This window comes from Eptesicus fuscus, chromosome 6 (assembly GCF_027574615.1).
Source record: "Eptesicus fuscus isolate TK198812 chromosome 6, DD_ASM_mEF_20220401, whole genome shotgun sequence".
Taxonomy (NCBI): Eukaryota; Metazoa; Chordata; class Mammalia; order Chiroptera; family Vespertilionidae; genus Eptesicus; species Eptesicus fuscus.
The window spans coordinates 74,161,283-74,188,944 of record NC_072478.1 but is presented as its reverse complement, the minus strand read 5'-3'; the positions used below and the strand labels follow the sequence as shown (position 1 = coordinate 74,188,944).

The window sequence follows — 27,662 nt, the reverse complement described above, 5'->3', positions numbered from 1 at the left end:
AGGATACACACAGTGCCCATTCCACAGAAAGCTGAGGGAAAGGAATTCCAGCATTTCTGGATGCTGGAGCCAGTGAGCCAATGGGAAGCCCCAAAGGGTGAGAGAAAATCAGGGATGCCAGCCTGGGTGCACGTAGGAGGAGGTGTGAGGGGACAGCTCTGGTCAGGTGTTGATGGTTCTCGATTGACCCTGTGCCACCGATGGAGCCTTCACTCCACTCCATCTTCCTGGTCATTGCCCACTGGTCACAGCAGAACTGTGGCCCCTTGCCTCCCCCCTCCCCCCCCGCAGAAGCCCTGAAACATGGGTGAGCTCCTCTTCCATTTTGTGCTGGGGCAGGATGATGCCCATCAGTTCCGAAGGTGCTGTCTTGGGGTAGGGGGGTGGGTGGAGACTGGTGAGTTCCAGCAGCCACCAAACAGTGGTGCTCCCTGTACCCTCCTCTCTCAATTGTCACAAGGATCTCATGGGCACGACCTGAATCTCACCTTAGCGCTGAGGAAGCGGAAGCTCTTGGATGTGAGCATCTGCAGCTGGTGGCTCAGTGTACGGGGCCCGGGGCCCGGCTGTGCACCTGCGGGGCTGCAGACAGCCAGCTCACGCCCTCCAGGCAGTCACCCCGCTCCCATCACCAGAGCGGCTTCTCAGTTCTGGGTGCTGCGCCTGCCGGCCTTCCTCCCTGCGCCCAGGGCTGCTGCGACTGCGAGCTCACACGGCATCGTCCCTGTTGAGAGAGAACGCCGTCCCTCCTTAGGCACCTCCCTGTGTAGGTTCTGTGCCAGTGACACCAAGCAGCCCCCTGCCGGCACCTGTGGAAGCCACGCTGGCCCACGGAGGCTGCAGCACCAAGGAGGCAGTAAGGAGCAGTGACGTGCGGAGTGAGAACCTAGTACTGGGGGAGAGGTTGTAAGATATTTGTGCTCAGTGGTTCCTGCTCTTGTCCTCACATTGAATTATCTGCAGCTTCAAGAAAGTGCTGATGCCCGTGTCCCAGCCCCAGAGGTTGCACTTCATTGTTCGGGGATGTGCCTGGGCCCTGTTTGGGTCTTTTAATCACTGGGTTAGCCTAGGGAAGCAATTCCGTCAAAACACTTCCCTCACCAATGTCCTCCTCAGACTCCGCTCTTTAGGAGAGAGAATATTCAGGCTTTTGGGGACGAGGAATCCATGTATCTTGCCCCAACACCAGCCCCTCTGGGTGGGGGTGACTGAGGCTGGCCTGGCCCTGAGCTGGCGGCGCGCGCTCCAGCCCCAGAGTGGTGCAGAGTGTTCTTTGCACACCCCTTGCTCGTTCTCACAACAATCGCAGAGGCACCGCCCTGAATCTCACCTGGCAGCTGAGCAACCTGAAGCTGGTGGCGCCTCCCACATGAGAAGCCAGGGGAAGACAGGGAAGAGCTGTTGGTTTTACCTGGGACTCTCCGTGGGCCGGCGGCTCGGTGAATAGCAATCCAGCCACGCCAGCCACCGGGCACCTTCCTTCCTTTCTGACTCTGCTATAAAAGGGAATTGAAAAAGAGCCTTATTGTGCCTTAAAGGCTTTTTAATTATATATAAGTCACTTAATTTAAACTACTTTAAGTTCCATTTTTAATATAAGTTTTATAGTGGTACAAAGGAAGTGCTTTCTAATTAAAGTGTGCTTGGGGATTTATCTCCCGGTACAAAAGCAGATGCCCAGGGGAGTCCAGGCCAATTATTTATTCAGACAACAATCAAAAATCACCAAGCACTGGTCGGAAGCAGGGTGGTGAAGGTTTGTGGGAGGGAGTAGGCGTCGGCGGCTCCTCCGGTGGGAGCCGGGGGCTGTGAAGATCCAAGGAGGAGGGTGTGGAGGCTCACAGACGGAGCTGCCCTGGTGATGCTCACGGCCAGATGCTCACAGCTGCTTCCTCCACCGCTTCTCAGCGCCGGTGCCGCTGCTCTGAGGGGCAGCGGGTGATGGAGAGGGGCCTGCTTATTGGACAGAAGGGGTGACTGAGCAGGGAAGGTCATGCTCCAGCGGGGAAGGTCTCCACTCAAACAACAGCCCTTGGGGGGCCCTCCCCCCTGCTCCCTCCTTTGCCCCCGCCCCCCCCCCCCGCCACTTTATCTAAAATACAAAACCCTCTGTCATTCTGTCCCCACTCCCTGTTTTGTTTCTGGCCGTGCAGCTTTGTAACACATGTGTTTTATGAATCTCACTTGCTTGCTTGTTGTATGTTTCTCCATGTGAGATCATAGCGTTGTGGGGACAGGGGCTGCGTCTGTCTTGGCACTGCTGTATCCCAGGACCGTACATATTTGTTGAATGAATGAACACATGACCAAATGAGTAAACGAATAGGTCAGGAGACCCATCGGGGTGTCTGGGGAGAGTCAACGTGGTGGGCATAGGAGGACTAGGCCTGACAAAAATGCACGCGCAAAGCCGAGCCCACGGAGGCTGGAAGTGACCAGAAAGGAAGTGAAGGGTAGGCGGAGGCCACGCCTCGGAGGCCAGGGCGCCCTGGAGGGCAGAGGGGTCACTGACCGAGCTGGAGGATCAGAGGGGAGGGGGCCTGTTTCTGGGCAAGATGAGAGATTCGGGTTGGATTAGAAGGTCTTTACTGCCCCTTTTGGGAGAAGAGGGTGCCTGTCCTTAGTTGTCGGCCACGCCACGTGTTTCAGCCTGACTGCTATCAGACACTGCCCAGCCCTGGCCTGCAGTCCATTTTCCCAGCTGCCCCCTCTCACCCACCCCTGCGCCACCAGGGCTCTGCAAGATTTTGCATCTTTATGTCGGATCGTCTGCATTTGTGACCCCTCCCCCCCGCCTCATGCCTGCCCCATGCCTGCCCCGGCCACTCCACGTACAAAAGCAAGAATGAAAAGTGGACATGAGGAGCATGCTGGAGGGTAGCCTTTCTTCCTTTTTTGTCTTTTAATTTTCTAGATGCCGGCTATTCTACTAGTAAATCTCATCTTGGGCTTACAGCTGGCCGAAAGGGAAAACGGGGCAGGTTTGAATGTCATGCTAAGCAGGTGACATGATCTTTTTGGAAGGTGCCTGGAGGGTATGATGAATAATTAACATGTGAACCTGTCCCCTTTCCTCCTAGGGGCCATCTGTCCTCCCCCGAACACCCACAAGGCAGTCTTGATTTTCTTAGGGCACGCAATGTGCTGGGCTTGCTGAGTCCTGCTCGTGTCGCTGGAGGTGACTGTCATGAAGGGCCCCTGCTCTCCCCCCTCCCCATGCCGAGTCAGAGCCCCAGGCTGCTAATTGTTAGGAGAGTCCCTCACGCAGTGATTGCTTGTGTGGAGGCCGAGATGTGGATCACTTTCCAAATCAAAACGTTAATTTGTTGGGTTGTCTGAGAGATTAAACCGGAAAGGGCCCCTCTTTCCTTCTTGGTCTCTTAGCCTGGCTGTGTGCAGGCAATTATGTTTAACAAGGTGGAGTGATCAATTAGTCTTTGACATTTATTCCGTCAAACGCAATTTTAATGTTTACTTGTTGCTGTGGGAGATTAGCCACAGAAGACTGCCTTAAATTTGGAGTCAACTTTTTTAAAAAAAATTGTAAATGAATAACCTTTAAGATAGAGTTTTAAAAATTAGAATTTAAAATCCCTAAATTCTCATATAATAGTCTATTCATTCTTTACTTTTAAAAATGAGAAAATTAACTCCTAACGGGTCTTAATTTTTGAAGGCCTGGCAAATATCCTCACACTACCTTTCCTATCTGGTGTTTTATAGTTACCATCCACCCCCTTTCTCTTTAGAGTATCGCAGCTTTCTCCTATACTGGGCAACCTCTGCTCTGCCTCAGAAAGCATTGGGCAGAATGGCCTGTGAGACGCAGCCCATGCTTCTGATTCGCCCTGGCTGGGCTGTCTGGTCTCCCCATTTTACAGATGGGTGAACTGTGGTGGGAGATGGCTCTCTCAGGGCTACAGCTGGTGGAGTAGTTAGGACCAAAAGCAGGTTTTTCAGACTTCCTGGAGGCTTCGAGGGTCTTGTTTCACAGGATCCCTCAGGGACATATAATAAAATTGATGTTCCTCACTTGTGTGCCACAGGGAGGCTATAGTAGCTTCATAAAAGTGATTTAAAAAAAAACAACAACCAAAATAGATGACTTGCACCTCAATCACAAAGAGGTTTCTAATATTTTTTCAAAATTGTCTATACGTGGTCTCTGCCGTTTGTCTGGATAAACCTCTGTTTACACTCTCCTGTCCTGTGTAAGCACTAGTTTGCTGACACTGATCCATTTGTTATTGGATGGGAAATACAAGGGACACAGATCTTACGGTGTCAGCCATGTTTCAGCCCAGCGCAGGTCACTCACTTCCTTTGCCTGTGTTGTCATGCCCAGCCCCACCCCTTCTGTTCGTGGTCTCCCGAGAAAGGCAGCAAGGCCTCACCTGATTGGGCAGGTTGTGGGTGAAGCTGGCTGAAAGGCCAAAGCAACTCCCTTAGCTACCTAAGCATCTTGGGGTTCAGGACTGCCGCCTGTGCCTCTCCCGCCTTCAGCATGCCTGTAAGGCATCAATAGCCCATCCACCCCCGAGGACTCGGGGCAGTTCTCTGTGAGGCCGCAGATGAGCGCTGACCTCTTGCCTGGGTGGCATTTCTCCAGAGCTGGCACGTCCTTGCTGGCATTTCCCTTGAACACTTGCCCAGAAAACTCTGCTGTTAGCGGGATTATCCACTTGGCCCTCAAACCAGCCTTGAGTGTAAGGTTAATCCCCTAACCCTTTCTTTATCTGGCTTTAAGGCCCAGGCATGTTGTGCTGGGAAATCTAACAATGGGAGGTTTTCCTTCTGCTTTTAACTGAACGATACCGGTGAGATAAAGTGTACAAAGGGCTCGGTGTGGGCTCAGGAAACGGGAGCCAGTGACGGAACACAGGCCACGTAAGGCGTCGCTTCATTTAGCTGTATCCTGCCCGTCCAGGTGAAGATTTCAATTGCAGAAGGTGGTCTTGCTAGCAAAAATGGAAATGGTTAGAGTCAAACCTTTAAAATTCAAATGAACGAATGAAAAATCGCAGGAAGGGTTGTTAAAGAAGCATTAGTTTTAAGAGCATCTCAGAAGTGAATAAAGTAGAATTTAGATGTCAGAATTTCAGTCTGAATTAGCCCTGATAGCACAGCTTCCATCTCCACTGTATCGAATGGTTTATAAATTGAACACGTGGGCTTCCTTTTGTAGCTTCTTCGGGCACTTGGGGCCTAGGGAACTCTGAGGAAGGGAGTGTCCTCAGCTCCTCTGAGGCTGGACCCTGGGCTCACCATCAGGACACTGGCAGGGGCAGAGGGCCGGCCGACAGCTGCCCACCTGAGCAGGTTGTGCCTCATCTGTGCCAGGCTCACCTCTGCTTTGTCTACAAAGACCTGGCCATGTCGCGCTCCTTTCGGCTTAACTTTCCTGGCATCTCTTCTTACTAGTGGGTACTTTTGAGCCCCATTTTCCTAACCTACACAGCCAACATTTTCCCAGAAGCCACAGAATCCCTTAATATTTCAAGTGACAGACTGAGACTTACCCTGTCATCAGGGGTGGATGAGGAGGTGTGACTGTGGTCTGGGCCTGCGCTACACCACCCTTTTCCTGAGCCTCGTGCGCAGCCTGAGCTCGGAGCACAGCCTGGAGTGGAAGTGAGAAGGCCCCCCTGGCATGGAGTCTGAGGCTCCTCATTCATGCTTTTTCAGCAGCTCTCAAGCTGAGGATCTGTAATAGATTTTTGGATTATGAAAAATATTACTCAGCCCTCACATTATATTGATTCAAAAATAAAGATTATGCAGTTCAACGGCACAGTAAAATACAGCTTTATGGAATGGTAATTTTTTACTTAAGCTCCTCTACATTATAGTGGAAGATAATGGATCTGGGAAGGGTACAATGAGGAATAAAGCTGTTGTATTGTATTGGTTAAATGACATTTAAAATGATTTGGCTGTCAAATTCGTGGAAAGGTTATGAACAGTGAATGAAAAATCTAAAATTAATTCCCTCCTTCAAGAAAGTGTGATTTATACCATAATAAAATTAGATTTTTAGTTAAAGAAATTTAGTCATTAAGTAATGCCCATGCGCTAGCTCTCATTTATAACCGTCTTGTTTGAAGCTTCTGCAGCAAATAATTTTCCCCTTAGGCAATGAACCCAGGGCCTTGGTGTCAGTTATTCCAGTGAGCTGTGTTCTATTCAGTTCTGCTACAGCTTTTGGGGGGTTGATTTTCAAGTACTGGACAGACAGGTGTGTTTTTTTTTTGTTAATCCTTACCCAAGGAATGAGGATGTTTTTTCCATTGACTTTTAGAGGGAGGCGGGGGAGAAACATTGATATGAGAGAGACACATTGACTGGTTGCCTCCCACATTCCCCCTTGACCAGGAACTGAACCCGAGACCCTCCAGTGCCCAGGCTGACTGACGCTCTAACCACTGAGCCGAGGCGGGAAAGACAGATTTTTATTTCGCCTCAATAACTGATGGAGCCATTGCACTCATTGCCTCCCCCAAATGATTTTACCATCCCTCTCCGTTAGTTAACTTCATTAATGGCGGTAGTGATGATGACAGCCACCAGGAGGATGGATGTGTGCCAACCACCGTGCTCAGCATGGTACAGGCTTATTGTTGTTTCACTTAAACGTCAAACTACTCTATGAGGAAGGCACCATCATGGCCTGATTTTGCAGATGAACAAACTGAGGCTTAGGAGGCAAACTACTTCACCAAAGGTGTCGGGGTACAGCTGTATGGAGTTGACACCTTTGTCATAAACTCAGAAACTGGATATATGTGGTTTCTTGCTTGATTTTTAATTCTATATATGTTTTTCTCTGTTTTCTTGATCAGCCTTCTTAGGAATTTATCAAGTTTATTATCTTTTCAAAGAACCAACTGTTGGCTTTAAAATTTTGTGGTATTATTTTTTTTTCTCTTACAATTCATTGATTTCTGCTCCTAACTTATTTTTCCCCTCTACTGTTTATGGGCTCAAATTGTCCTTTTCCTAGCTTTTAGAGATAGATGTTTAGGTCATCAATTTCTAGCCTTTACTTTTTTCTACATGCATTTAAGGCTATAATTTCCCTCTAACTACTGCTTTAGCCACATCCCATAATTTTTTAAATGCTATTATTCAGTCATCATTCAATTCAAAATATCTTCTCATTTTCTTTGTGATTTTCTTTAGGAAATTATACAGTATACTTCTAGATTCATGGATCAGATATTTGGACATTTTTTTTCTATAGTCTTCTGTTATTAATTTCTAATTTAATTTCTCTACAGTCAGAAAAATATGTATGTTCTCTGTATGATTTTAATAATTTGAAACTCATTGAAACATCCTGATGACTCAGCATATGACTAGTTTTTATAAATGTTGAATGGGTACTTGAAATATTGTGCAGTATGTAGTTTTGGGGCACAGTGTTTGATGTACATCAACTACATCAAGTTTGTTCATGAGGTTCAAATCTTCTATAGCCTTACTGTTTTTTTCTCTACTTACTCTATGAGTCAGTTACAGAGGTTTCTTACATTCTCCAACTATTATTGTGGATTTGTCAATGTAGATTTCTTCTTTTGGTTCTTACAGTGTTTTTTAAAAAAATATTTTTATTGATTTCAGAGAGGTAGGAAGAGGGAGAGATAGGTAGAAACATCAATGATGACAGATAATCATCAATTGGCTGCCTCCTGCACGCCCCTTACTGGGTATTGAGCCCGCAACCTGAACATGAGCCCTGACTGGGAATTGAACCATGACCTCCTGGTTCAGAGGTCTAGGAAAATTTTGAGATGAATGCACAGTTATGCAAGAAGGAACAAAGAACATAAGCCACACTAGAGTGCAGTTCTTTTAGTTTTGACTTTATATATATTTAGTCTATGCTATTATATGTGTATAAATTTAGAATTGCTATGTAGTCCTGTTAAAATATCCTTTTTATCTTTATGAATCATCTTCTTTGTCACTAATAATAATTCTTGTTTTAGAGTCTACATTGTCTACACCAACTTTATTTTAATTGGCATTACTATGGTTTATCTTTTGTATCTTTTTACATTCAACCTTTTTGTATCTTTTTATTTATGGTGTGTCTCTTATAGGTAGCAAATAATTGAATTTTGTTTTATCTAGTATTTCAACATTTGTATTTTAGTTGGATTATTTAGTCTACTTTTTTTTAAATGGACTTAAATTTAACACATTTTCCCTTCTGTTCTTGGTTTCTTTCTTCCCCTGTCCTTTCTTGTCTTTTTTTTTTTTAATCTATCAGGTTTTTTTGTTTTTTTTTTTAATCTCATTCCTTTGACCTCATAGCACTAATTTTATCTTCTTTTTTTTTTTTTTTGGATAGTAATAGCACATTTTCATATTCAATTTCATTTGAACTCCAGACCATTTGTGATCATATTGCATTAATTTTAGTTTTCCAAATATTATTACCTTGGAAGACGTTATTGATGTTGTGTTAAATAGCCAAAATTAGATTTCTTTTAAAAAAATATTTTTATTGACTTCAGAGAGGAAGGGAGAGGGAGAGAGAGATAGAAACATCAATGATGAGAGAGAATCATTGATCGGCTGCTTCCTACATGCCCCCTACTGGGGATCAAGCCTGCCACCTGGGCATGTGCCCTTGACCAGAATTGAATCTGGGACCCTTCAGTCCGCAGGCCAAAGCACTATCTACTGAGCCAAACCAGCTAGGGCCAAAATTAGATTTCTTGATTTTTAACCTTCCTTATTTATGTTCTTTGTTCCTTCTTGCATAACTGTGCATTCATCTCAAAATTTTCCTTTTGTTCAGTGTTTCCTTTTATTGCTCTTACTGTTAATCTGCTGGCAAAGTATTCTCAGTTTTTGTTTGTTTATATAAGTCTTTATTTTATCTTATGAATTCCCATATTTTCACTGAGTTTAGATTTCTAAGTGTTTTTCAGAATTTTAAAGATGTCATTTGTTTTCTGAATCCATTATTTTTTCCTGAAAAGTCAGCCATCAGTCTTATTGTTGCTCCTTTGTAAGTAATATATCCTTTTCACCCCCTCTGCTTTCCCTCTGGCCATTTTCAAGCCTTTTTTCTCTCTGTATATTCTAGTGTTTTTCTTTGAGTACCTGTTGATGGTTTTCTTTGTATTTATCTTACTGGGCTTTTAGAGCTTCCTAAATCTCTGGTTTCATGCCTTTCATTAATTTTGGAAATTCTCAACCAATATCACTTCAAATATTGATTCTACCTATTTTCCCCTTTCCTTTCACTCTGAAACTTCAATTACACGCTTGTTAGACCATTTCACCATGTGCCATAATGTCTCTCATATTCTTCTGTATTTTTCATTTTTTATTTCTCTCTTTCAGATCTTTAGTTTGGTTATTTTCTACTGACCTAGCTTCCATTTTACTAGTTCTCTCTTTAGTTATGTTTAAGCTCCTATTAAATGTATCTGTTAGGCCCTGAATGGGTAGCTCAATTAGTTAGAGTATTGTCCCAATATGCCAGGGTTTTGGATTTGATCCCTGGTCAGGATTGCATAAATAAGTGGAACAACATCTCTCTCTCTCTCTCTCTCTCTCTCTCTCTCTCTCTCTCTCTCACTCTCTCCCCCTCTCTCTCTCTCTCTCTCTCTCTCTCTCTCTCTTTCTCTCTCTCTCTCTCCCCCCTCTCTAAAATGAATCAATAAAAAATTCTTTCAGTTATTTAATTTTCAGTTCTAGAATATCCATTTGATTCTTATTTTAATATATTCCAATGTCATGGTGAAATTTAACATATTTTCTTTTCCTGAACATATTAGTCATAATTATTCTAGAGCTTGTGTCTGATAATTCTAAATCTGGATAACCTGTGGGTCTGTATCTGCTGTCTACTTTATTGGATTTTAGTCATTTGATCCCATTTCCTGCAATGCCTATTAATTTTGAATTGTTTGGTGGACATTACATATGAGAAATTGTAAAGTCTGTGGGTAACTTATTGTCTTCCACAGAAGATTTACTTTTCTTTGATCTGCTCAGGAATAGAAGTTCTTTGAAAATATATGATCTTAACTGAAAGTTAGCTACGTTTACTAGGGCTACTCTTTTTTTGGACAGCCTAATTTTTTGTCCCTGTAGCATCATGATATTGTCAAAATCTATGCTTAGTTTTTTAGCTTATTTGAAGCTAGTTATTGTTTGCTTGTTTGTGTTGTTTTTTTGTGTTGTTGTTGGGGGTTTTGTTTGTTTGTTTGTGTTTTTGCTTTTTTTCTCAACTTCTTGCCCTTTATGTGCAGCTCAGGTATAACCATATGACGCAAAAGGAAGCTGTTTGGAGAATATTGGGCTCACTTCTTTCTGGTTCTTTTCCCCGGGTTTTAGATGCTCAAGTTCTGGATACTTCAGTAGCCACAACCCATGTACCCCCAGTGAGACTTTTTAAAGCTCCAAAACATCACTTTCTGTTTGGCTTCTATACAAAACTGCAAATGCCCCAGAGGAAAAATGTGGCAGTGAATATGGGACTCACTTCAATGGACTTTTCTTCTCTTCAAATATTGGCTCTTTAAATTTTGGCTGCTTTTGTTGCTCTTATGTGCCTTCAAAAAACTTTTTTGTTGTTATTGTTGAGAATTTAAAAATCCCTTAAACAACTTTTATAGTTTTTTCTTAATAGAAGGATTGGCTTAATACAAGGTATTCTTTTATAGCCTGAAGCAGTTTATTTCATCTAATTTTCACATTGTCTTTATGAATTAAATAAAGATGGAATGTTATGTGCAGGAGCTTTGGAATCAGACTTTTAGAATTTAAATCTCAGCTCGCCGTTGACCAAAACTTGGAGAAGTTTTAACCTCTCTGACCTCCCCCCTTCCTCCCATTTTATTAAATACCTGGGAAATGAAGTTGAAGAAACCTTTAAAGATCAGATAATCTCATTTTTAAACTATTCAGAGCAAAATAAAGGAAAACTTCCAAATACATTACATGAAACTAGTATCATTTTAATTCCTAAGACTGAGAAAAACAGCACCTAAAAGTTATAGACTACTCTCATTTATGAGTATTAATGTAAGAATATATTTAAATCATAGAAAACAGAATTCAGCAGCATGTTTTTAAAAATACACAGTGGTATATATAGAACTGTATACACAATGGAATACCACTCAGCCATAAAAAGGTAAAATATTGCCATTTGTAACAACATAGCTGGACCGTGTGGGTATTTTGCTAAGGAAATAAGTCAGACAGAAAAGGATAAAAACCATATGATTTCATGCATATGTGGAATATAAAACAGAAAAGGAGCAAACAAACTCACAGATATGGACAACAGATTGGTGGTTATTAGAGGGGAAGGGGTTTGGGGGAGGGTGAAATGGGTAAAGGCGATCAAATATATAGTGACAAATTAAAGCTAGACTTTTGGTGGGTGAGCACACATACAGTATACAGATATTGAATTATAATATTCACCTGAAATTTATAAAATGTTATTAACCAATGTTGCTTCAATAAAAAATATAAAGAAAGGAAAGAAAGAATTTTTTTTAAAAGAAAAGTTATTCCAGAAATATGGGGATAATTGAATACTATGAAATCTACTAAATAAGTCATCAAATTAATAGAGCTAAGGAGGAAAAAATATCATATAATCATTTCCATAAATGCAGAGAAAGTCTTTGATAAAATTCAACACACATTTTTTTTTCACTCAACAAATGTGTAAGAGCATCTGTTCTAATGTAGCACTGAGGATGCAAAACTGGAAAAGATACTCACATTCTAGTGGCAGGAAAGAGGCAGTGAATAAGTAGGGGACACGCTGGGCCATTTGTTTCTTTAAATATTTATTTAAAAGTATGTATGGATTTCATTATTATAATAAACATTTTATTTAATAGGCAAACACTAAAGTTTTTTTCTCAAAGTCAGAAACAAGACCAGGATGCCCACTATGTCCATAGTATTTAACATTAAATTAAGGGTTAGCTAAAGCAATAAGATAAGAGAAAGCAACTAGAGACATAGGAAATGAAAATAAAATCATTGCTATTTATAGGTTATATAAATAGAAACCCCAAAATAACCAATGGAAAAACTATTACAAGCAATAAGATATTTAGTCAAGTGGCTGGTTATAAAATTAATATATAAAAATCAATTGCCATCATATTTACAAACAAAAATGAGTTAGAAGATATAATGGAAGAGAAATTTCATTTATGATAACAAAAACAAAATATTCAAAATACTTAAAGGAAAATGATAAAAAAAACCTCTTGAAAGAAATAAAAGTAGACTTGGACCAATTATTGAAAATACCATGTTGCTAGATAAGAAGGTACAACATTATACCACAGTTAGCTTTCTCTAAGCTAATTTATAAATTTTATGCATTTGTAATGAAACTTCCATAAAGTTTTTTTCTAGAGCCATAAAAGTTGATTATTAATTTTCCCTGTTCCACAAATACTAGTTATTTGTGGAGCAGGGAGCTGAGGAGCAGCGTGGGAGGAGCTGGGTTTGCTTTATGCATGCTGTGCTTTGTGGCTACCATACCTCTCAGTACACTTAGCACTGGCCATGCTCCCTCTTCTGAGCCCTGAGGTGTGAGTGTCCCTCAGGAGCCAGCATTCCGGAAGCTCACTGGTGCGTTGTGCTATGCTGCTGGCTGCTGGCCTATAACATGTATCTTTCATTGGCCTCCACAGGGCTTTAGACTCATTGCACAGGTGGCAGTCAGAGAGTGTCGTTTGGGGAGGACAAACTTCTCAGTGCCTCCTCAGTTTTCTCTCTGATATCGCTTCCCCTCCTGACCCCAAAAGGATGCTAGACAAGAATGCTATAAGGTATGAAAGACCATGTCATTTCTTTAAAAAGTGCTGGCCTGGCACTGAATGGTCTTCTTGGTTGTGATGGTGAAGAGTTGGCCCAAGTTTGGTGCTTTAGCTTCTTCAGTTACTAGCATGGATTTTCAGCTTACTCTCAATAGTAGGCTTTTGAGAGTAAGCTGGTCATTTATGATGAATTGTAGATACTTTATGTAGTTATGAAACTACAATATATGTTTTCAGCCCTTTCCCCCTATTACTTCTCACTGGGTGTTTTTCTGCTTCCTGGGCATTCTAAACCCTACCTTTCGTTAAGCTATTATCTCTCCCTCCCTCCCTTATTCCTATCTGAAAGCCTGCCCTTCTTCAGTGCTGCGTTCAAAGGTTCTTTTACAAGTCCCTTTCCAGCTGAGTGTGAATATTTATCAAGGAAAAATAACCCCTTTCTTTTTCAGTAATTCATGTTTGTTCTGTAGCCTCGTGTTCAATGCGGGAACTCAGTGTGTTTTACCTATGTAACTTCTAAAATACTTTGCTTATTGCCCTACATATAGCAGGAAGATGAGATTGAATTTAGGAAAACCAAGGGCTTAATGTAGTCAGTGGCATGGACTGGCATTCCATATTGCCCATAGATCCTACCCTTGGGAAACTATTGAATTGAGCATAATCCATCACCAGATCATGCCAGTGACCTACACAAGCAATAGTGGTCTTCGCTGTGGCACCACTGATTGGAACCCGCTGCTGGTGAGATAACTGGCCCTTGACTATCGGTGTTTCCCCCAGGCCCTTCAAAGCACCTGCAGTCTAGGTGGAGGGTGGGGTATCGACCTGGAGCAGGTCTGAGGTACCAGCTCAGATTCCACATAAGGAAGACCATGAGAGTTGGCTCTGCTCATTTAAAACTGCACAATTAATAATATTTTCCCCTAAGTCCCCCAAGCAGCAAGTTGTTTACCTTTACAGATATGTGTGTGTTGAGAGTTTAAGGCCCACCCAGCATTGCCGAATGTCGTGTTCTTATGACATTGTTCACCTTTGTGTGAATAAATGGCTAGTAAAGGGTGGGATGGTTGCAAGTAACTGTGCACATGAATTATTCTTCAAAAACACAAAGCCTTTCTTTTCTTGCAGGAATTGAGAAGCTTTGAAGTCACAAGAAGAGAAGGTAGGAAAAATGCATTCCTACCCATTTCATTCTCGTGTTGATGTCTTGGAAGTAGTTTGTTGAAGCTAAGATGAACTTCAGAGTGCGGGAAGCCTGTTCTTTGAAATTTCACGTGGCCTTTTCTGGGTGCCAACTATTTGGCATTTGGCTTCCAGGGACTCAAGAACTGAGTGTCAGGTTTGCTTGAGAGAACTGTGTCTTCTTCCTTCAAGTATCAGAGGTGGTGGTTGGGAACTGGCTCACGCATGATCATGTTTACAGTCTCTTGCAAGAAGCCTTCCTTTATTTTTAGTGCAGTTTGATATAATTATTTAGTCTCACCCAGCGAAAACAACACCAACAATAGAAAATGGTTCATGTTTTGAGGTATTTCAATATCTTGGAAAAGATGCCACTGTGAAAAATATTTCTGATTAGATTTTACAGCTTTAGCTAAGCTGAAATAGAAATAGCCAATTACTTTCCCTTTTGAAAACAATCCTGTGGTTTCCTGTTTCCCCTGCCAGAGTTCCTTAGCACATTTGTTTTCTGGCCTCTGAGGTAAGTAGACGGGTAGTAATTTCTGAAATCTTTCTGTGGAAATTTAAGTTTCCCTTATTGTCCTTCAGCAATACCCAGTCTCTGATAAAGGAATGTCTTTTGTATGGTTTATGAAATCATCACCAGTCATCCCTTAATCAGAGGGAAGATGAAGTCAGAAACCAGAGTGAGTTCTTGGTCTAGGATCTGGCCTTTGGTTTTCTTTTTGTTGTTGTTAACACCATTACAGGTGTTCCTCCATGCTCCCCCTCTTTGCCTGTCTCTGCCCAGCCCCCGCCCCCTCCCCTGATCTTCACCACATTGTTGTCTGTGTCCATGGGCTGTGCATATATGCTCTTTGGCTAATATTTTCAGCTATTACCCAGTCCCTCCCCCCCCCAAAAAAACCCTCCCTTATGACATCTGTCAGTCTGTTCCATGTATCCATGCCTCTGGTTTTATTTTGTTCATCAGTTTATCTTGTTCTTTAGATTCCACATAATAGTAAGATCATATGGTATTTGTCTTTCTCTGACTGGTTTATTTCACTTAGCATAATAATCTCCAGGTCCATTCATGCTGTCACAAGGCCTAAGAGTTCCTTCATGTTTATAGCTGCATAGTATTCCACTGTGTAAATGTACCACAGCTTTTTTTATCCACTCATCCACTGATGGGCACTTGGGCTATTTCCAGATCTTGGCTATTGTAAATAATACTGCTGTGAACATAGGGGTGCATATATTCTTTCTGGTTGGTGTTTTGGGATTCTTAGGATATATTCCCAGAAGTGGGATCACTGGGTCAAAAACAGTTCCACTTTTAATTTTTTGAGAACCATATTGTTTCCACAGTCTGCATTCCCACCGACAGTGCATGAGGATTCCCTTTTCTCCACACCCTCACCAGCACTTGTTGTTTGTTGATTTGTTGACGGTAGCCATTCTGACAGGTGTGAGGTGATACCTCACTGTGGTTTTAATTTGCATCTCTCTGATGATTAGTTACGTGGAACATTTTTTCGTATGTCTGGCCTTTGGTTTTAGATTTAACCACACCTTCTCTGTGGCAATGCCTCCGAAAAGTGGCAATCTTTAAAAAGTGAGCAAATTCCATATTGACTCCCAGATGTAACGTATTCCTGCCTCCTGTTTAGCTCTTATTTTGTATACTACAATGAAAGACATAGAATGGCCATTTTTGTCAAAGTGTGTTTCTAGAGCTTGGAGACCTAAATTTTCCACATGATATTAGTGGACTAATCAAACTAGGTGTTTGCTGCTGTCCATGGTGCTGGAACCCTGGATTCAAAGGATGTCGGTAATCTAGTTCTAGGATGAACTTCTGGCTTCCATTCTCATTTGCTGTTGTCTCTGGGCTGCTATTGTCCATGTCCTCTGAATTGCATCCATAGGCTAAAACTGCATTATTTGGGTAGAAAAACTAAAATAAATTGGACGAAGGCGGGTGGGGCAAGGAAGGCACGTTTCTTATTGAAAGTTGTGTTCACAATGGGTGTGATGACCATGCGAGTTGAAGAGAAATAACCACAAGGAGAGAAGGTGACATGAACTTTGCTTTTGATTACTATTCAGTTCACGTCAGTATTTCTAAGTGTGAATGTGTGGAATTAATTTGCATTGTGGAATCACATTATTTTGGAATCTTCCTGTCCTTGTGTTAGAACTGTTTCTAAATAGTAAGATTGGGGTGTGAGAGAACTATGTATATTTTTTCTCAAAGACACAAAACAGTCTAGAATACTGAGGCTGCCTGAGGATGAGCAAAGGCGTGGTCAGGCTGCACTCTACTCATCTTGAAGCAGCAGCTTTCACACTGGCTGACCAGCACTTCCTTTGGGTTTGTACTGGCAAATTTGTCTTGACATCACATAAACGTTTTTCTTCCTATTTGCACTGGTGTCTTTCTTGCTTGTTTCTGTCAAAGTTGAGTGTCTGAGAATCCCTGAAATAGCCCAGTGCCTTAATGTCAATGCTTATAACCTGGCAGCAAGGAAGGAAAAGTGAACCTTGCAGGTTGCTTGAAAGTATTTCTCTGTCTGAGAATTCATGGTCTTGGGCATTGGGGTTGTTAATCTTCTCCAGAACAGTGTAGGGGTATGCAAATAATAGAGACACTGTGAATGTTTTAATAAAGTATTATTCCTCAACACAGAAGATGTTATTGTCTACCCACGGATACTTAAGTTTGGGGGCCTTAGCTTTGACTTTGAGCTAGAGCTGAAAGAGAAGCAAATAAGTAACATTCTGAATGTTTCTGTTCAGTTTACTGGGCCCAGCAGATGCTGGAGAAGTCTGGAGAGGTAGCCTCTGGGTCACAACACCTAGGATATTTTCGTGTTTTTGTTTTTTTTGTTTTTTTTTTTTTTTCTTTGCTCACTTTCTTTTTTTTTTTTTTTTTAATTTCTTTATTGATTAAGGTGTCACATATTTGTCCTCATCCCCCCATTCCCATCCCACCCCTCTCCCCACGCATGCCCCAATCCCCTGTTGAACTTAACCGTTGGACAGGCTTATATGCATGCATACAGGTCCTTTGGTTGAACTCTCCCCCTCCCCCCACCCTCCCCCTACCCTCCCCTATCCTCCCTCTGAGGCCCGATAGTCCGATCGATGCCTCCTTGATTCTGGTTCTGTTCTTGTTCCTCAGTCTATGTTGTTCATCATTTCCTCTAGATGAATGAGATCAAATGTCACTAGATATATACTAATAAGAACTGAATGTGAGACGAGCAATAATATTTATGCTGACAGGCAAATGAATCAATCTGTAGCGAGCTTCCCCCTGGACCAACAGTTCTTTTGAGACCCAATTTCGATGTCCAGTAGTTCCTTATGTGTACATGTCAGCACTGACCCCTCAGCTCTGGATGGTGGACAAATGGTGGTAATGGAGGTCCGACTCCCTCTGGTTTGGTCTCGGCCGAACCCAGGGGCACGGCGTCACCTGGACTAAGGGGTACGTGGCCTCACCCATACCCAAGGGGCGCGTGGTCTCACCCGGGCCTGGGACACAGCCTCACCCGGATGGATCCAGGGGCGCACGGCCTCACCCGGACCCAGGATCTGGCTTCACCCGTACCCAGGGACGCTTGGCCTCTCCCAGACCCAGGGGCACGTGGCCTCACCCAGGCTTAGTTGCACAAGGCCTCACCTGGATCCAGGGACACATGGTCTCACCCAGACCCAGGAACGTTTGGCCACTCCCAGACCCAGGGTCACTTGGGCTCACCCGGGCCTAGGTGCACGAGGCCTCATCCGGATCCAGTGACGCATGGTCTCACCCGGACCCAGGGACGCTTGGCCTCTCCCAGACCCAGGGCCACTTGGGCTCACCCGGGCCTAGGTGCACGAGGCCTCACCCGGATCCAGGGACACATGGTCTCACCCGGACCCAGGGACGCTTGGCCTCTCCCAGACCCAGGGCCACTTGGGCTCACCCGGGCCTAGGTGCACGAGGCCTCACCCGGATCCAGGGACACATGGTCTCACCCGGACCCAGGGACGCTTGGCCTCTCCCCGACCCAGGGCCACTTGGGCTCACCCGGGCCTAGGTGCACGAGGCCTCACCCGGGTCCAGGGACACATGGTCTCACCCGGACCCAGGGATGCTTGGCCTCTCCCAGACCCAGGGCCACTTGGGCTCACCCGGGCCTAGGTGCACGAGGCCTCACCCGGATCCTGGGACACATGGTCTCACCCGGACCCAGGGATGCTTGGCCTCTCCCAGACCCAGGGCCACTTGGGCTCACCCGGGCCTAGGTGCACGAGGCCTCACCCGGATCCAGGGACACATGGTCTCACCCGGACCCAGGGACGCTTGGCCTCTCCCAGACCCAGGGCCACTTGGGCTCACCCGGGCCTAGGTGCACGAGGCCTCACCCAGATCCTGGGACACATGGTCTCACCCGGACCCAGGGACGCTTGGCCTCTCCCAGACCCAGGGCCACTTGGGCTCACCCGGGCCTAGGTGCACGAGGCCTCACCCGGATCCAGGGACGCATGGTCTCACCCGGACCCAGGGACGCTTGGCCTCTCCCAGACCCAGGGCCACTTGGGCTCACCCGGGCCTAGGTGCACGAGGCCTCACCCGGATCCTGGGACACATGGTCTCACCCGGACCCAGGGATGCTTGGCCTCTCCCAGACCCAGGGCCACTTGGGCTCACCCGGGCCTAGGTGCACGAGGCCTCACCCGGATCCAGGGACACATGGTCTCACCCGGACCCAGGGACGCTTGGCCTCTCCCAGACCCAGGGCCACTTGGGCTCACCCGGGCCTAGGTGCACGAGGCCTCACCCGGATCCAGGGACACATGGTCTCACCCGGACCCAGGGACGCTTGGCCTCTCCCAGACCCAGGGCCACTTGGGCTCACCCGGGCCTAGGTGCACGAGGCCTCACCCGGATCCAGGGACACATGGTCTCACCCGGACCCAGGGACGCTTGGCCTCTCCCAGACCCAGGGCCACTTGGGCTCACCCGGGCCTAGGTGCACGAGGCCACATCCGGATCCAGGGATGCATGGTCTCACCTGGACCCAGGGACGCTTGGCCTCTCCCAGACCCAGGGCCACTTGGGCTCACCCAGGCCTAGGTGCACGAGGCCTCATCCGGATCCAGGGATGCATGGTCTCGCCCGGACCCAGGGACGCTTGGCCTCTCCCAGACCCAGGGCCACTTGGGCTCACCCGGGCCTAGGTGCACGAGGCCTCACCCAGATCCTGGGACACATGGTCTCACCCGGACCCAGGGACGCTTGGCCTCTCCCAGACCCAGGGCCACTTGGGCTCACCCGGGCCTAGGTGCACAAGGCCTCATCCGGATCCAGGGACGCATGGTCTCACCCGGACCCAGGGACGCTTGGCCTCTCCCAGACCCAGGGCCACTTGGGCTCACCCGGGCCTAGGTGCACGAGGCCTCACCCGGATCCAGGGACACATGGTCTCACCCGGACCCAGGGACGCTTGGCCTCTCCCAGACCCAGGGCCACTTGGGCTCACCCGGGCCTAGGTGCACGAGGTCTCACCCGGATCCAGGGACACATGGTCTCACCCGGACCCAGGGACGCTTGGCCTCTCCCAGACCCAGGGCCACTTGGGCTCACCCGGGCCTAGGTGCACGAGGCCTCACCCGGATCCAGGGACACATGGTCTCACCCAGACCCAGGGACGCTTGGCCTCTCCCAGACCCAGGGCCACTTGGGCTCACCCGGGCCTAGGTGCACGAGGCCTCACCCGGATCCAGGGACACATGGTCTCACCCGGACCCAGGGACGCTTGGCCTCTCCCAGACCCAGGGCCACTTGGGCTCACCCGGGCCTAGGTGCACGAGTCCTCATCCGGATCCAGGGACGCATGGTCTCACCCGGACCCAGGGACGCTTGGCCTCTCCCAGACCCAGGGCCACTTGGGCGCACCCGGGCCTAGGTGCACGCGGCCTCACCCGGATCCAGGGACACATGGTCTCGCCTGAACCCAGGGGTGTGTGGGCTCTCCCAGACCCAGGGGCGCTTGGCCTCGCCCGGGCACGGGATCCAGCGTCATCCGGGTCCAGGGGCACTTGGCCTCACCCGGACCCGGAGTCCGGCCTCACCTGGACCCAGGGGCATGTGGCCTCACCTAGACCCAGGGACGTGAGGCCTCACTTATACCCAGAGGCGTGTGACCACACCCGAGCCCAGAGGCGCGCAACCCCGCCCGGACCCGGGTCTCAGCGGGGCCCCGTCTTCCCGATCCCAATTCCTGCCGGTCAATCCCCCCTCAGCAATTCCCCTGGCCATCCTTCCGGAGCTCCAGTATGGCTGCTGCAGAACTCGTCGGGCAGCGGCTCGGCGAAGCTCCGGTGCACCCGGTGCATGGCGGTGGGCCAGTCTGGCGTCGCTGTGTCGGCCCTTGGGTCTGCATCGGTGGCCGGTCGCCGAGCATGCGCACCTGGCCGCTTCCGGGGCGTTGAGATTCTTGACGGACTCAGAGGTCAGCAAGCGCGGAGTCTCCCACCCCATGTCTCATAGGGGCTCGTCTGTCCGTGCTTGGCTGCCAGTGGAGCCGTCCCCTCAGCCGGAGACCGCCGGGGGAACTGCGCCGAGCACGTTCCAGGCCGCTGTTGTATCGCCTGAGCCATAGTTCTTTTGTGTCGCCTGAGCCGTAGTTCTTAAAGTGTGGTCTTTGGGTCACCGGCATCAGCATCATCCCACATCCCCCTCTTTTATTCTAGTTGTAGAGCATCTACTCAGCCAGCCCTATGGTGGTCTTGGATGGTGTCTGCTCTGCTCTCTTGTCGTAGTCTCAAAGTTGTTGTGGTAGGCAACAATCAGGCTTCCGCCCTATGCCTCCATCTTGGTCCTCCTTTGTATAGTTAAGTCTTGATTGTTGTTGGTGTCACTGGGGGGGCTCTCTTTGTCTATAAAGGAAGAGTTGCTGTGCAGGAGACATGTTTATGGGCCGGGTCTTGGTGCAGCAAAGCTTTGGCGCTCACTGAATATTCCCGTTGAATGTGTCCCTTATGCACGTGGTTGAAATCTGGTGTCATCTCCCACAGACCACTAGATGCCCTTGTTTCTGGGTCTCCAATGGGGTGTAGATCAGCTACTGCCTTAGGCACTCAGCAAGGATTACAGCAAAAACTGTAGTTTCTTCCTCCTCATTTTCGTGTTTTTGTTTTGTGTTGTTTAAGTCCCATACCTGACTCAGGGCTACAACTGGATGACCCATTGCAACTTCACACTATATGACTCCTGGACACTCTTCACTAAGTCTGTGAAGTGAGAGGGACTAACATTAGTAGTGGAACTGGAGTCCAGGCTAAATCATAGGGGGCTGGAGACTGTTAGTGACATGATGCACCATTTGCCTGAGATGTGCTCTCTGCCGTGCTTCCCCCTCTGGTCCTCCCAACCTTGGGTCCAGTGTTATGGTCCCAGACCGTAGCCCAGCTTCCTTACCTCTGGCTTAACTCAGATTGTTCCTACAGCCTGCGTGCTCTTTCTTGAAGTGTTTAGCATACCCTACCTTCTCTGAGAGATCAGGGATCCTATTAGGTCAATCATTTCCTGAGAGTAGAGACCCTCCCCTCATTCACCCCCAGATCCCTCACAACCCTAGCCCAGGGCCTGTAACTACTCAATAGTTGTTTCTTGACTTAAATACAAGCTATACATTGCTTTGTATAGGTCCTAACCCAATGAGTGATGTCCTGATCAGATGGGGGAATTTGGTCACAGACACATAGGGAGGACACCATGTGATGATGGAGGCAGAGACTGGAGCCGTGAGTCTATTCGCCAGGCATTGCTGTCAACCACCAGAAGCCAGGCAGGGGCAAGGAGGCTCCTCCCTGGAGCCTTCAGAGACAGCATTGCTCTGCCAACACCTTGGTTTCTGACTTCTGGTCTCCAGAACTGTGAGAAATTAATTTCTCTGGTTTTAAACCACCAATTTGTGGAACTTGATTACAGCAGCCCTAGGAAAGTACTACACCAGGCAAATGCCGGACTCAGTATTGAGCTAGTTTTGCCATTGATGTTTTTACTGCAGAATCTCTCAGGTCTTCAAGATGCTAAGTATGACTGTCAACAATGGGCTGTAATATGCAGCTTTTCCCAAGCTTAGCTTCCAATGGCATCTCCGTTTTGTTGTTTTTTAGCATGTTGGGACTGGCATGCAGTGCCCTTTGCAAGCCCCTCTGTGGAGAGTTCAGGGAGAAGGAGCACTTCCTCAGTGCCCAGGACAGGATGCCCTGGCACCAGTGTCTTCAAGGGCGGTGCAAGGACAGGATGGTAGGGTAGTAATAATGATAATCACTTCTCAGTTGTTCTGAAGTTTTCAGAGACCTTTCACTTTTTTTTATCCTCACCTGAGGATATTTTTTCCATTGCTTTTCAGAAAGAGTGGAAGGGAGGAAGGGAGGGAGAGAAACATTGATATGAGAGAGACACATCAACTGGTTGCCTCCCACATGCACCCCGACTGGGAGGCAGGGAGCGAACCGCAACCTAGGTACGTGCTCTTGATCAGGAATTGAAACCATGGCCCTTCAATGTGCAGGCTGACACTCCAACCAATGAGCAATACTGGCCAGGGTGACCTTCACCATTTTTTACCTCCCGTGACTCTCAGGAACCCAGGACATGAGCAGGGCAGGTAGCACCTGATGCATGCGACTCCTCCCTTCCTAGCTATCTGGTTTTAGTAGCAACAAGGGCTCCGTTGGATGTGTCCATCCTCTCTCTAAGGGGTGGTAGCTTAAATGACTTGGTCTTGTGTTATCACATCCAAGGTCTCTGTACCTACATGCCTACTCCCAAGCCAGACTGCTGAGAGGGACTCTTGTGAGAAAACTTCCTAGGGGAGCTTTGTTTCCAGTTGGCTCTGTGGTAAGGATTCTTGGGGGAACCTGGAGGGAGATATAGTTTCAGAGATTTTGGCAGGACTGAAAGACTGGTAGGATGTGTTTTTTTGGGGAAGGACCAGTGCCTTCCCAGCTGGACGAAGCCCTTCCACCTTCAGGGCAATCCCGTATTATCCTCAGGTCCTGGGATGCACGGGTGCGAGCTTCACGGGGAAGGCGAGCTGGCTGCTGCATCATCTGCTTTCCCATGCAGGTGTTCTCCCCTCTCCCAGACACCTACAATTTAATTTCAACTTTTTTCTTAGGCTTCAGCACAAGGTGCCAACCTCATCTCTCCTCCTAGCCACTCCCCAGTCCACTCGGAGGGCTGGTGCTGATTACGACTGCCAGGTCTCATCTGCTCAAACCAGTCCTTTTCTCTAACCGATCCCATCATGTTGGATTACAGCCACGAGAGAACACTTGAGCTGAGCAAGTGGCTGGGATAATGCAGCCCTTGTCGGTCATGTCTCAGGAGCACGGGGTGATCTGTATGCTCTTCCAGAGGCCTGTGACTGTGCTACGGATGGAGGCTGTGAGTTTTGGGGTGGGCACCAGTGTCACGTTGCATTACCCAATGACGGCTCACCCACATGTTCCAGTCCGGACCCGCCTGGCCTGGCTCCTAGCAGGGCTGTGAGGGAGACCTGGGAAGAGGGATGCTGCTGTCTTTAAGATAAAAGGAAGAGGGGAGTGACGGTCACACACAACATCAGGGTGGCTCAGCTGCTTAGCAATGCACATCTCCTCAATAAACATGACCTGCAGTCCTGAGTGTAACTAGAGCCTCACTCTCTGAAAGCCCTTGGAATTATCCCTAATTGGCAGCTGCCTCTAATAGCCCCTTACAGTTCTGTGCATCTGGAGAACTTCAGCTATCAAGAATTGCATTCTGTTCACCATTCATTGTGATTTTGTTTAGCAGCTGCTTTCTGGATCTCTCCGTTGTCTGCATAATGTCTCTTGGTATGAGGTGAAGTCTGACTCTCTTCCATGAAACCGATTAATAAACTCCTCGCTTCTTTTGAGGTAACTTCTTTAATGGCTGCAGATGCAGGGAATTTAAAAGGGAGTTGCCCAGATTTGACAGGGCCCGGGGCAGTGGGTCCTTTTCAAATCTGAGAAAGAGATGGGGTTTCCGGCCCCGTCCTGCCCCGACATGTACAGTGGAACTTGCTCTTTCTCTCCTATAGTCGCTGGGCTCCGGAAAGCTGGGAGTGATATCTACCTCCTTCTACTTGTAACCCCACAGAAATGGGCCTTCTGGATAGCGCCGTTCTTTGTCAGCGGCTGGAAACCTACACTGTACCTGGTTGCCCAGGTTGAGTGGGAAGTGGATGGCACAGCAGGTTGGTTGTTCTGGTTGAAGGCAATGAATTGCTGCCTAGTTTTTATCATGACCAAGTGGTGAGCAGTAGAATCTCACCTCACCATTTACTCACAGTGTAACTTTGGGCTAGTTACTCAATCTTATCTGGGGGGAAAAAAGTGGGCATAGTAATAGTACAGACCAGTAGTTCCAACTCCTGGATATAGAAACTCAGTGTGCACCGGCTGAAGTCTGAAAGGCAGGTGGAACTGCAGAGCCCCAGGTAGAGCTGGCTTCAGGGACAGCTGCTACAAGGGCTCTCTGCTCTCCTGCTCCTTCTTCCCTTTGGCTAGGTGGCCTCTTTCTTTTTTATTCTTTTTACCCTCACCCGAGGACATGTTTATATTGAGTTTTGGAGAGAGGAAGGGGAGAGTGGAAAGAGAGAGAGAGAGAGAGTTGAGAGAAACAATCGGTTGCCTCTCGTATGCACCCCAAATACCAAGGACCAAACACATAACCTAGGTGTGTGCTCTGACCAGGAATGGAACCACAACCTTTTTGGCATACAGGATGATGCTCCAACCCACTGAGCCACCCAGGTAGAGCTTGTTGGCCTCTTTCATGCAGCCTTGCAAGATGGCTGCCCGCAGCTGCAGCTGAGTCCTGATTGCTCGCCACCTTGAGGGTGAAACAGCTTTCCCCAGCATGACACCAGAAAAGTCCCAGTGAGGATTAGGATTTGCTGGGCTTGTATTGTGACTCCAGCTCTAAGCCAGCCACTGTGGCGGGGAGGGGATGGAATACTGTGATTGGCCAGGTGCGATCACATATTCTCCCTAGAGGGTTTGCAAAACCACTCTCACTCAAATGCCGGAGAAATGGGCACAGGTTTGGTCCTCAGAGGAAGGGTGTTGGCAGTGTGCAATCTATGCCCCTCACAGCCTCATGGAGATGTTGTTGTGGGGAGGGATGGGATGTGGACAGCCTTTGGCACAGTGTGGGAGGTGGTATCAGTGCCAGTGAGGTTGGTAATCTTCACTATGGCTCTTCTTGACCTGCACCTGTAGGTCTTAAACATAGAGTCAGGACCGTCTCCAACCTGACCTGCATGTGACCTGCATGATGTTGCCTGTTGACTTTTCCTCCCCTCCGTCAGAGTCTTTTGTTAGCTTTATGCTCTAATTCTATCATTCCACAATCAGAAGAACCAAACAGCTCCCTTCTTGATGGTGACTTTGAGAATTTAAGGACAAACACTCACAACCCCCCTACCCTCACAAATCCTTGGGCATCACAGTTAGTGACTCCTTGTATTTCCTTGTAGTTACGGTGTTGCAATAAAGCTCAGGTTGTGCAGACCAGGGCCCTTCCCAAGGACCAAGCACAGTGTTGGCCAGAGGAGTAGTGGGCTGTGGGCAACCCCAAGCTTCCATTCCCAAGATTCCCCGAGATCATTCCGAGTGCATAGGCCTGGGAAGCCCGGCTGTGCCCCATTCAGTGAGCACCGAGGGAGGGTGAGATGCCTGGTACATTCCAGGCTGGCCTGCTCTGTGTCTCCACTTATCACAAGGCAGAATCACAGGCATGAGGACTGCTAGGTGGTTTGGCTCTGGACCCATGGCTCCAGGCTCCCTGGCCCCACTGATCTGCTGTGCTTGCTCTTCCTACCCAGGCCCTTGGAAGGCTCTCTGTCCTCAGGGACCATCCTCAGAGCCACCCTGCTCTTGCTGCCAACACGTGAGTCCCCCTTCTAAAATGTGCCCCCAAGGTGCGTGTGCAGATGAGCTGTCTCTGGTTGGGATGGGCAGGCTGTAGGCCTGGTAGGTGTGGGCAGGGCCATGAACCCTGTGCAGCGAGTTGTGCTCGTTGTGGCGTCTCCTTGGTGCCATTGCAATATGTGGGCATGGGTCCCTGTCTAGGGTTTGTGGGGCAGAGTCATGTTCCCTGAGAGTTCATCACCCCCACAGGGTATGAGGCAATGCAAGTTCACAGGACAATAGGGCGAGTCCTTCCCGAGACAGCACTGCCCTGAACTCCGAGCTTCTGTCTGGCTCCGAGAGGGGGTGGTGCCACTCCCACCAGCCCTGCTGAGGCCCGTCCCTGCCAGGAGACTCGCTTCTCGATTCTCTTCTCTGAGACCCCAGCTCTGAAGGTTGGCATTTGTCCACTTCACCCCTTGCCTGGGCCCCAAGCCCGGAGGCGTTTCTCTGCTTTTCAGAAACCCTTGGAATGATCTTCTCCATATAAACATGGAAGCCCTTTCCAGTCGCGTTAAGCCATTTGCCCAGCAATATTAATGCACCATTGGCGAGCCTCTGGGTTAATTACCTGTGACTCGAGAATCATTTGTTTCTGTCTCTTCTATCTCGTCACTGCTCAGCAATTTTTATTAGGAAACCAGCTACAGAATCCAGCTGATCATTCTGTTCCCTTCTTTTCTCGTCATCAGAATTAGTCCGTCTTTTAAAAACTCGTCTTTTAAAGCCTTCTTATTTTCAGCTTGTGTTCTCTTAACAGATCTCAGCATCAGTGGGAACGAGTTTTGAGATAATCTGCGGGGTGAGGCCTGGCAGGGCCCTCTCCAACGGGGAGCTGCCTGCTGCCTAGCCATGGGCCAGTTTCTCCCCGTGGTGAGGGCTTCACAGTGTGCCCTCTGGGGCAATCGCTGGCCTTGGTGACTGAGCCACAGTGTCCCTGGAGGTCTTTGCAGATCGGGCAACCCGGTTGCAAGACCCTGAGCATCAGCACCCAGCCCGGGGCTCTCTGCACACGCCTGTTGCAGTTATACTTCTTCTTGCCCAGGGCTGCCACTGGGTTCCGAGAAAAGTCGCCTACGTACAGAAAAGTTTTTGCAAAATGTTGAATTTTACATGAGGTAAGATAAGTTTTCCTTGTGCACTGCAGGAAGCCAGGGGACATGCGATGCAGAAATGAGCAGGTTCTGACCAGCCACCGGCTCTGTGAGGTACATAGAGCATCCACTGGCCTAAACTGTGGGAGGTGTCATTGTTTGGACCCCTACGCATCCTCCTTTCTTTAGCTCTTCAGCCAAAGGGCACAAGGACCAGGGCCATTGTGCAAACTCCTCCCGGTGGCAACTTCTTAATACTTACATCCATGGGCTACTCAGAAGCTTTATTTTACATTTTTCATAACAGATCCCTTTCTTCTTGGGAAGGGGGATGGGGGCTCCCTGTGCTGCTCCTTCCAGATGGGCATTATGTGGCAGGTGGGGACACAGCTGGTGGGGCACCTGGGCCTTCCATATAACCAGAGGTCTTGTTTGGAGCCATTTTTATTTTTAATAGGCAATTTCCTGTTTGTCAATACATTAATTTAGGGGCAAAGGCTTACCCACTGTTTTAATATAAACTACTTAGATTGAGGCTATTCTTAATGGAAATATTTTCACAGCTGTGTCTTATTTAGTCCTCATGAAACCCTCT

At 47.4% G+C, this 27,662-nt stretch overlaps 1 protein-coding gene across 1 annotated transcript in view; it reads left to right on the top strand.

Moving 5' to 3' along the window:
- Positions 1 to 27,662, top strand: part of FSTL4 (follistatin like 4) — a 334,585-nt gene that overhangs the window by 20,356 nt on the left and 286,567 nt on the right. Inside the window, exon 3 of the mRNA XM_008142339.3 lies at positions 13,950 to 13,983. Within this exon, the coding sequence (XP_008140561.2) occupies positions 13,950 to 13,983 (34 nt within the window). The remainder of the gene's footprint in view (positions 1 to 13,949; positions 13,984 to 27,662) is intronic.